At 47.4% G+C, this 10,157-nt stretch overlaps 1 protein-coding gene and 1 long non-coding RNA gene across 2 annotated transcripts; one reads left to right on the top strand and one right to left on the bottom strand.

Annotated features, from left to right (window-relative positions):
- Window positions 1–221: 221 nt before the first annotated feature.
- Window positions 222–5,518, top strand: gpr22b (G protein-coupled receptor 22b). The gene is given in 5 exon segments (XM_048258050.1): window positions 222–830; window positions 1,929–3,265; window positions 3,804–4,578; window positions 4,580–5,087; window positions 5,090–5,518. Coding segments are annotated over 3 exon segments (1,338 nt in total). The 5' UTR covers window positions 222–830; window positions 1,929–3,265; window positions 3,804–3,807; the 3' UTR covers window positions 5,149–5,518.
- A 153-nt stretch (window positions 5,519–5,671) lies between these two features.
- Window positions 5,672–9,685, bottom strand: LOC125304007. The gene is made up of 3 exons (XR_007195157.1): window positions 9,603–9,685; window positions 7,643–7,685; window positions 5,672–5,756 (listed from the first exon to the last, which is right to left on the bottom strand). It is a non-coding gene; the product is annotated as an uncharacterized LOC125304007 (long non-coding RNA).
- Window positions 9,686–10,157: the final 472 nt, after the last annotated feature.

Here is a 10,157-nt window from a genome sequence, read left to right on the forward strand (position 1 = left end):
TCTCGCCATGGATACAGCTCTCTTAAACCAACACGCGGAGGACATCCAGAACCCAGAGAGGAACGATCCTCAGCAGGGGAGGTGAAGACGGGATGGTGTGTGTGTGTGTGGGAGGGGGGGTACGGCTCCTGGGCAGAGAGGAAAGGGTTAAGCCTATTACAGGAGACCAATCAGGGCAGCAGGAAGCACTGCAACTCGCCGCAGTGAGGAAGAGAGAGCGAGAGGGGAGGAGGAGAGTAGAAAGAGAGAGGGGAGGAGAGAGAGAGAGAGAGTGTTGGAGTAGGACTGTTTGCACGCGCTGCACAGCACAGCTAAGAGAGCGCAACAGAGACAGAGGGAGCTGGGCTTCACAGTCAACGGGAGGACTGCAATCGCATGAGAGGGAAAAAAGTGGGATGGTCCGATTCTGCCACAGGACAGCCCATGGTTGCATGTTCCATCTCTTATTTTCTCTCTCTCTTTTTACTGCCTCTGGATTGCGGGATGCATTGGTTTTGGGATGTTAAATGACCCCTTGTTTCGCTGCCAATGACATTCAACAATTCCTTCCTCACACACATCCGCTGTGGCGCACTGGGAGTACAGCGCGCTTATACTTCTGGATTTCACTGGGTCTTTGGGACGTCTTCAAACAGGAGAAAAGCCCACTGGAGCCAGGAGACCAAACTGTTTCTGGAGCAGAGCTGAATTTCATTAGCAGGACCAGGCGATTAGTTAGGGCTACTGAAGCCAGAGGGGTTTGTTTGACAGTTGTGTGCAGACACACTCTCTCCTTCCTTCTTACTGCATGGGTAAACACTGAGAAGAAGAAAGATTTGGAGCAGCATGAGGTATGTGTGTGCACAGGAGCGCTTTGTGAAAATGGAAAATGCAAATAACACGCTGTGAGAAATAAGCATGTCTGTGTCTATGGCAAACATTCATCAAGAATTCAACACATTCAACACATACCTAAATACATGCAATCACCATAGTGGCTTTCAGGGACAGTGGTCACTAAATGCAGAGCAAATGTTAAGGACTCATAGAGTGAAGTAAACATAGAGTATTTCTTTTGACATATGCAACGTAAAAATCAGTTGGATTAGATTTCGATTCTGACATCTGGACAGAATATCTCCCAGTGGCCTCCAAAAATGCACACACATTCTGCACCTGCTGTTCGATCCTGTTTTTAATCAGTCACCACAGCAGAGCTGAGCCCTGTCGCTACTTTTCTGGGTCCGCCCGTGGCTCGGACGCGGCTCGGACGCGGCTCCGACTCAGTGGTGTTCTCAGCGCTTTAGCGGTGCGCTACCAGAGGAGACGGTGCGCTGCGGCTCGGGCTGACAGCCTGCCTGCCTGCCGACCACTCGCTCCTGCGGTCACCAGTCTTGAGTGAGGGCAGCTGAGAGCAGTGTGCGTGTGTGTGTGTGTGTGTGTGCAGCACTGCATCCGTCCTGAGGGGTTTTTGAAATGTTCTGTGGGAGAGGCGGTACAGAAGTGTTGTAGTGCAGCTCTACATATACAAAACCATCACATCTGCGGGATCTTTGGACGCCTAAATTGCAGTTTCCTGTCCTGTTTCTGTCACCCAGACCCTTTATTAACCTTTGGCCTTTACCATAACTACTTGACTTTGGAAGAAATAACCTGTTCTTATATGGTTCTTTATCTGCTTGTGCACCTAATAATGTCTCTAATATTTTCATTCCATTCTTCCACCAAATAGATTCCAGAGGTTCACATCCCTCAAACACACACACCCACTCACTCACACACATACTGTATACACACAGTCCCTTTTCGAAAATTAAAGGAATGTGTTTAGGCATTGAATGGCAGTCACTATATTTAAAAGTTGCTGTAGCACGATGTCTGGTTGGTTGTGATGGATGGTTGTTTAGCTTCACCTCAGACTCCATCTTGTGTGTTTCCTCTCCCTGCAGAGCGGCTGTGCAGAGACCGGAGCGAGCGACAGCCTGATGTGGGGATAGTGGGGATAGTGGACCCAGGACTGCTGCTCTCGCCCTGCCTCCCTCAAGGGCTTCGTCCCAGCATAAATCAGTCGACAGCGTCTCTTCCGCCAGCAGCGACACCCCCCACTAGCCAGCCCCCCCAGCTCCTCAGGGAAGACCGCTGGCTAATAGGGCTCTTATTTTCCCTCACAGGCCAACGACCTTCAAGTGAAACACTGAGCCAATCGCCCAAAAACGCAGACGACAATAACGCGCGCCCAAGTATTACTTTTGCACGCAAACCAACTTGTTCCCACAAACACACACACACACACCACTGAAGGCGAAATATAAAAGTATTAGCTGAGCCTTCATGGGCTTCAGCGGCAGTGGAATGCTGGCTCAAAGGGATGGATGTTGTTGTGTTTTCTAGTGGATGTTAGTGGACTAGCCACAGCTCCCCTGACCTCTGAGGTGACCTGTAAGGATGGTTGGAGGTGACCTCCGGGAAGCTTAAAGGTCATCTACAACAACGAGACCCCCAGAGAGAGAGAGAGAGAGAGGGAGGAAAAGAGATGCCCATCCCTCAGACTCACTGAACCCACCGGCTTAGTGACCGGCCAGACCGGTGTCAACGCCGGCCTGCCATAGAAAATCAATGAGGATTTAATTGTCGTGCACTGTGATAAAAATCCAAATGACCACCGGAGTAGCTGCTGGCGGACCTTCGGCTAAGAATCTGGGATACGGCGCTGTGCTGTCTTTTGATAATGGTGCTACCACAGGAGGATTAATTGTTTATTGAGGGGCTGAAGTAAACACCATAAAGCATCGGTGTTTGCACTGAACAGCGAATGGGTCTATCTGGCTGAGGACCACAGTCAATATCTCCCCGTAACCGCCTAATGCTTTATGGGGGAAGAGAATCTGACCTTTGCTGTTTTGTGTATTTTCTGAAAGCCCTGTTATTGGGGGAATTACAAATATCATAAACAGTGGACAGACTGGGTAGTGCCCGGTCAAGGTGCTTATCTGCTTTTACTTTCCTCATCATCCATTACAATCAAAAAGAAGGAGAGAATGTGAGAAAAAGAGAAAAAAAAGAAGAAAAGTGCTCTTGGAATAGGAGCCTACTGATGTTTTCTATTGAGTGAAGAGTGACCAGATGCTGGTTTCATTGCGAACAGGTGTACCACTGAGCGGAGTACAGGTGGTGTGTCGTTCCCCTGAAGAGGCCATGCTGGAATTGGATAACCCAGCTGGATCCTGTCAAGACGTCTGTGGCCCACACACCAAGCCCTGGGGTGTAGACTGAGCCCAGGGGAAGGGTGAGTGTGTGTGCATGTGTGTGTTCATGTGTGTGTGTGTGTGTGTGTGTGTGTGTGTCTGGCAATGTAAATGCCAGCGTACCAGCAGGCTTTATAAATACATGAGATTAATGTACCAGTCTGGATAGAATTCATATATTCATATCACAAAAAGAAAACCGAATGTGTTGAGAGGAAACTAACAAACATGCACTTGATAATATACTACAAAGCTAAAAACATGCAGATTGACAACAGCCCCACCATCAGGCTGTTTGCTGCAACTACACACTCATATCAGACCCGCTTATTGGCAACCAGGTGACAAGATCTACCTGAGATATATGAGAGATCAATACAGGTGGAATTGGAAGGAGATAAACCTTGTTTTCTGACAGGCAAGAATTATCTTTTCTTGTGATTTTCGTCCTGCTCCACTAGGCACCCATGGACAAATTTCTCCCTATGCCACCACAACAAAGTATATCAAGCATAGCTGACTTAAGACGCTCTGTGAGTGTGTCCTAACCTCAGCTCCCCACTCTCTGTCCCGTCATAGGATAATGCATATTCCTCCTGTGCTGGAAGAAGCCATCATGAGCAACGTCACTGTGCACGACAACACTGAGTCCATTGTCAGTCCCAACATGAACCTGGCCGCGAGCGCCAGCTACCCCGTCAGCTTCCAGGTGTCGCTGACGGGCTTCCTGATGCTGGAGATCGTGCTGGGTCTGAGCAGCAACCTGACCGTGCTGGCCCTCTACTGCATGAAGTCCAACCTGGTCAACTCTGTCAGCAACATTGTCACCATGAACCTGCACGTGCTGGACGTCATCGTGTGCCTGTGCTGCATCCCACTGACCATCGCCGTGGTGCTGCTCTCGCTGGAGGGGGACGTGGAGCTGGTGGGCTGCTTCCACGAGGCCTGCGTCTCCTTCGCCAGCGTGGCCACGGCCGCCAACGTGCTGGCCATCACGCTGGACCGCTACGACATCTCTGTCAAGCCGGCCAACCGCGTGCTGACCATGGGCCGCGCCGTGGCGCTGCTTGGGGCCATCTGGGTGCTGTCCTTCCTCAGCTTCCTGGTGCCCTTTCTGGAGGTGGGCTTCTTCGGGCCCGAGCCGCAGCCAGATCGGAACCAGACGGCAGCCACGGCGACGACAGTGGACACGAGTGACCAGGACTACGCGACACTGGGCCTGTACTACCACCTGTTGGCCCAGATCCCCATCTTCATCTTCACGGCCGTGGTGATGCTGGTGACCTACTACAAGATCCTGCAGGCGCTCAACATCCGCATTGGCACACGCTTCCACAACTCGCAGAAGAAGAAGAAGTCTGCGGCGGAAAAAGAACATCTCACTGATGGCCACGTCCCAGCAGACGGCGCAAACGCAGCAGCCCGAGCCCACCGACGCCTCGCAGAGCAGCGGCTACCGCATGCCTGCGCTGGGCATGCGCACGTCGGTGTCGGTCATCATCGCGCTGCGGCGTGCCGTGAAGCGGCACCGAGAGCGACGGGAGCGACAGCGGCGTGTCTTCCGCATGTCGCTGCTCATCATCTCCACCTTCCTGCTGTGCTGGACGCCCATCACGGTGCTCAACGCGATCATCCTCAGCTCCGGGCTCAGCCAGCTGACCCTCAAGCTGCGGCTGGGCTTCCTGGTCATGGCCTACGGCACCACTATCTTCCACCCGCTGCTCTACGCCTTCACCAGGCAGAAGTTCCAGAAGGTGCTCAAGAGCAAGATGAAGAAGCGCGTGGTGTCCATCATCGAGTCAGATCCGCTGCCCAACAACGCAGTCATCCGCAACTCATGGATCGACCCCAAGAAGAATAAAAAGTGACGTTCGAGGACCACGAGGCCAGGCAGAAATGCTTGTCCTCAGAGGACATGGATTGAGTGCAGAGACGGACATTACACACACTCTCTGCTTTCAAAAACGGACCGACACTAACAGTGTTCTCATCAGGAAACATTCACAAAAGGGAAGACATTTATCTAAAAGGTGTCATGCAAATACGTGTGTATCAAAAGTGTAAAAGAGAAATAGACAGATAATTTATTACTATTTATTCTGACTTTATGACAGAGTATGGTAGACTTCATAGAGTCGTTCTATAATTTATGCTGTAGATAATGCATGGCTTTTTGTAACTGTAGACATCTACTTTGTGTACATAGACTATTTGTATATCATGAATAAATACATATATTAGGACTGTAAGTGATGTAATATCTGTACATTTATAATATATTTGTTCTAAATGAACCTGCTTGGTTGTTTTATCAGATGGTGTTTCACTGTTTCTTCCCCTGCCTTGTCAACCCTGCGGCCCTGCACACTCCAAACTACAGCGGATCCATAACAGAGAAACATTAGTTATCGTGTCAGTCAGTCTCCATCACGGAGACCTCTTGGGACTGTAGCTTCTCTGCTCCAAGCCTTGCCAAGGTCAAGAGTTCATCGAAAGATGGCCGCCTGTCTTGATGAGAGTGGGAAAAGCAAGCTGAGGGAGAGAGAGAGAGAGAGGTGGAATAACATGAGGTTTGAAGAAGAGAGAGAGGTGGGATAACATGTGGCTTGAAGAAGAGAGAGGAGACAGTGCCCTTAGGCAAAGCTAAATCATCCTCTGTATAATTCACGCTTCTGCTGAGACAGAGACTTTAGCAAGACAGAGAGAAATGCATCTGCTTTCACTAAAAAAATGCACTGCAGGAAACTTTAGTGACTATTCCTCATGCCCACAACAGTGTTAGGGCATCTGCTACATTCGCTCAGCGTTGGCATCTGCTACATTCTCTCAGTGTTAGGGCATCTGCTACATTCTCTTAGTGTTAGGGCATCTGCTACATTCTCTCAGGTATACTGGGTGTATCCGTGGGTATGAGCCACCATCAGTTTTGATCTCTGTGGGCTAAAATCCCACATATAATAGTCACAACCCCCATACCTATTAACTGCAGTGAGCACCTAATGCATCAACAGCTGCTACCGTCTGCCACAGCTCCATGTCAGGAGGGGGTAATTCACTTGTAATTTATTGGTATCACAACAACATGCACATCATGTCAGACAGTTACTGTATACGGGGGAGAGAGCCCAACAGGGGGGTTGCCATAGCTCTTTACAGAACTGGTGTGAATTTCCCTGCACATCAAACATCGATCAAAATTTTTTCTGTCACTGGAACGTTAGTCTCCCAGGCCAAAGTCGCATGATGTCACCCAGAAGCTTACAGAGCCGCTGTATGTTTATTCACACGTTAAATGGGACTTGAAGCTACTTGCACAGAGAGGCATCAGTACATTTATGTATATTTACTGTAATAACTCCAGGTTTGTTTTTTACCAAATTTTTTTGTCTAGATTCAGAGAGTTATAGGACTCCTCTTTGTTTCCTGTTACATTCAAGCTTCTCTGTGTTAAATTGTCATGCAAAACATGCCAGAAAGAAAAATGGCGTGACATTGAATGTCTTAGTTCACTTTCCATGGTATTTCTGAAAAAAGGTCAACTAGAATAGCATATTGTGTAAGTTATGAAAGTAGACCATAAGTGGACATGTCTGTTGATGTTTAAACCGAAGAAAGATGAGGGGGCTGATTCATGATATTTACACAGAGTTTCATATACCCAAATCCTCATGTGTACACAGTGGACACAAAACAAGTCCACATAATTCAACAAAAGCATGCTGAAGAGACAAACTCCTAACTCTGAGAGATGTTCAGTTTACTCTAGGTCTGTGGCACAGTTAACACTTGGGAGGAGGTCTGGAGCACCATTATGTAATGCTGGTCAAGGGGCCATGCTTTGCAGCTGTGCAGAGATCTGATTTAGGAATATTGATGGCGGCTGCTTTATGACCGTGCTGTAAAGCAGAGCGAGGATGCCTCCCTGCCCCGGGGCTAGAGCCGTGATTACAAGTGGGGATGGGAGTGGCGCCAGGGACGGGCTGGCAGTAGCAGCAGCAGCAGGGGGGGGGGGAGAGACACACCAGCCTGACAAGAGCTCAACTGCTGTGACAGATCCTCAAACATGCCTGCTAGTTGTTTTTGTTGTTGTTGTCTCTTTTCTGTGCTGTTCACTGCCAGCCTGAAACGATCCGAAATGTGTGGAGGAGGACTAGTATCCATCTTCCTATTGTTCTGGCTTCACAATGACCCCCACCCCCACCCCCCTCTTTCAAGGCCTTAATTGCTTCTGGTGCAGCATGATGTAATGCTATAAACTGATTAATTATCTGATTTCAGTCTGACTTCCTCTTACAGCCTATTAGGCTGATGTCCCACATCAGTTCATTCTCATTCCCAGTTTTGGTTCAAGCATCGCATTACATTTTGGTTAAAGTGGAAATACACTAAATGCAAGCTGAGTGAGAAAACCTTTTCACCTTGTCTGTTGCCGAGACGCCATTTTCCACAGATATTCTCTTCCTGCAGAAATGATTGATCAAGTTTGCATGATCCTCAGAAGCAAGCCTTTATTGTACTCAGCATATATACATTGTGTGATTGTTTAAAGCCATTACTGCAAACCTGATGCACATTAATATTTCTGCTTATTTTGTATGGTATTAAGGGTTAGTAATATAGGTTAACCTTAACCGTATAGGCAAACATATTGTTTTCTGGTTTGGCAAAGAAAAACATCGGTTCTTATTATAAATATGCAGTTAAAGGAAAGATATTAACATCACACTGTAGACCACCGAAATATCAGCTGACCAAAAGTTGTTTTGTGCAATGGCACAAGGCTATTTTTTCCCAGTTGTTCATTTGGGCATTTGATGTTGTATTAAAAAAAAAAACATTTCTCATTTCCACTCTCCCTGCTCAAACTGCTGCCAAAAGATGTGAACATAAGTGACTCCTACATGAGCGATGTATAATTTGTATTCCAAACCTGTCAATCACATGAAAAAAGGTCCCAATCTTATGATTGGACTGAAATAAAGTCCAGCCCCTGAGGTCTTGAAAACTATTATTGAGTTCCAACGAGATTTGATCCAAACAAAAAAAGTTATCTCAGCAGTCCAAACTTTTAATTACATGCCACACACAGACAAGTTAGAATGGATGACAGCTACCATGCACCTCTCGAGCTCGTCAAAAGACCAGAGGGAGGGGGGGAAAACGTTATTTATCAGTCAAAGAGACATCAATATGTCTCCTGGAGTAGAGTTGGCTGCGGAATGCTCTCAGTATTCACAGACACACTTCCTCTTTTCTCAACCACGTCTGCCTGCGGCCAACCCAGACCAAGGAGGCTTGACGATGCATTCAGCCTAGCGATGTGCAAAATGTAACCTGACCCTGACTGTTATGACTCTGACTCTAATACAAAATGATAGTCAATCAGGGCGTGTGTTGAGAGCTGCACCTAAAATAGAAAGAAAAGATCAGGAAGCCAATTGCTGCCTTGAGAGTCTCATCTCAACTCTGTAGAATAATTTGAGAGGATGAGGCCGTATCTGTTGTGTTGCTTGCTGCTTCTCTTTCCAGCACCAGGTTGCTTTATTCGTAATTTCCTGCACACCTAGACCTTATATGAGAATGTTTTTCCCTCAAGAGAGTCGTCATATTTTGAGAATTCACTCTAAATTGACTCTCTGTTCAATCGCAATTTTTTTTCTGCCAGGAAGATATTGTTTTCTCTCATGTCCTTCAATATGAGGACAGATTCCTGGTTCTCTGAAAAAAAATCCCATCATCCCTCTTTCTATCTTTCCCTCTCTCTCTCTCTCAGCCAGAGGATAAAAGACTGGGAAATCATATTATGCCAGCCACATTGGCTGTTTCTATTGTATTAAGCTAGCACACACTCTGCTGTAATTTCGCCATAATGGAGGATAGGGAAAAGAATTGAGTGTAGCATGGTTTGATTGTGTAATACGCAAGGACTTGACACCTCAAGGAATTGGAAAAAAAACATTAAAATATCTAGTGTTTCTCTTTCATATTGAACAATCGTTCAATGAGTAAATCACCACTCTGCAGTTTCATAATGCGTGCCACTGCCTGTCAAGTGTCATTTGAAATGTCAAAAAGGAAGTTGCTTTTGTTACCAATCACTGCCTGCAGATACTAGATACACCCACACAGTCTAATGAATGACTATAGTCAAAAACTGAAGCTTGCTATTTGGGATGTAAGCAAAAATACTGTAAGCACTCCATTGCTGAACCCAGACAGGCCAGATATCTTAATTAAGTACAAGGTCATGAAATCTTTTGACCCCTTGACCTCAAGGACACTGATGAATGCCCTCATAGGATGCCTGACTGTGAGTCAAAATGGATCAATAGCCTGTTAATCAGATGTGAATTGATACAGCTGACGCTCATTAATCACCTTTAGCAAACAGTCTGGCGATGACAACAGCCAGTTGTTTTTGTCTCAGCTGCCACAGAACAGAGAAGCAAAGGACACCAGCAACAGTCCACGCTTGTGTGCCTTGCATGCGTCAGGCTGATTGCTTTATCAGGAGCTGACAGAGAGCGTGCTGCTGGGGCGGAGGGAGGAACGCGGAGCACACACGCTTCCCCCTCGCAAAAACGTGTCCGCGTGCTGCCTGCCACACGCTGAACCGCTATCTCCCACAACAGATACAGGGAGGAGGGGAACGAACGACAACATTCAAATGCTGGTGCAGCTACACTTTCACATCAGCAGAGTCCTGAGAGGTCCTTGCATTGTCTAAATGCAGCGTTGTGTCCATCAGTGCATCAATATGGCTGCTGATAGTGTAGGGGGTGAGGAGCTGCCATGCAGGAGGCAGAAAAGCTGTGGGTTCAATTCCTGTCTGCCACTGTCCTTGAGCATGGCAGTTAACCCTCGTTTGCTCCGAGGAGACTGGCCCTGTTATTATAGACATCTGTAAGTCACTTTGGATAGTTGCATCAGCCA

Source organism: Alosa alosa, chromosome 11 (assembly GCF_017589495.1).
Source record: "Alosa alosa isolate M-15738 ecotype Scorff River chromosome 11, AALO_Geno_1.1, whole genome shotgun sequence".
In the NCBI taxonomy this organism is placed as follows: Eukaryota; Metazoa; Chordata; class Actinopteri; order Clupeiformes; family Clupeidae; genus Alosa; species Alosa alosa.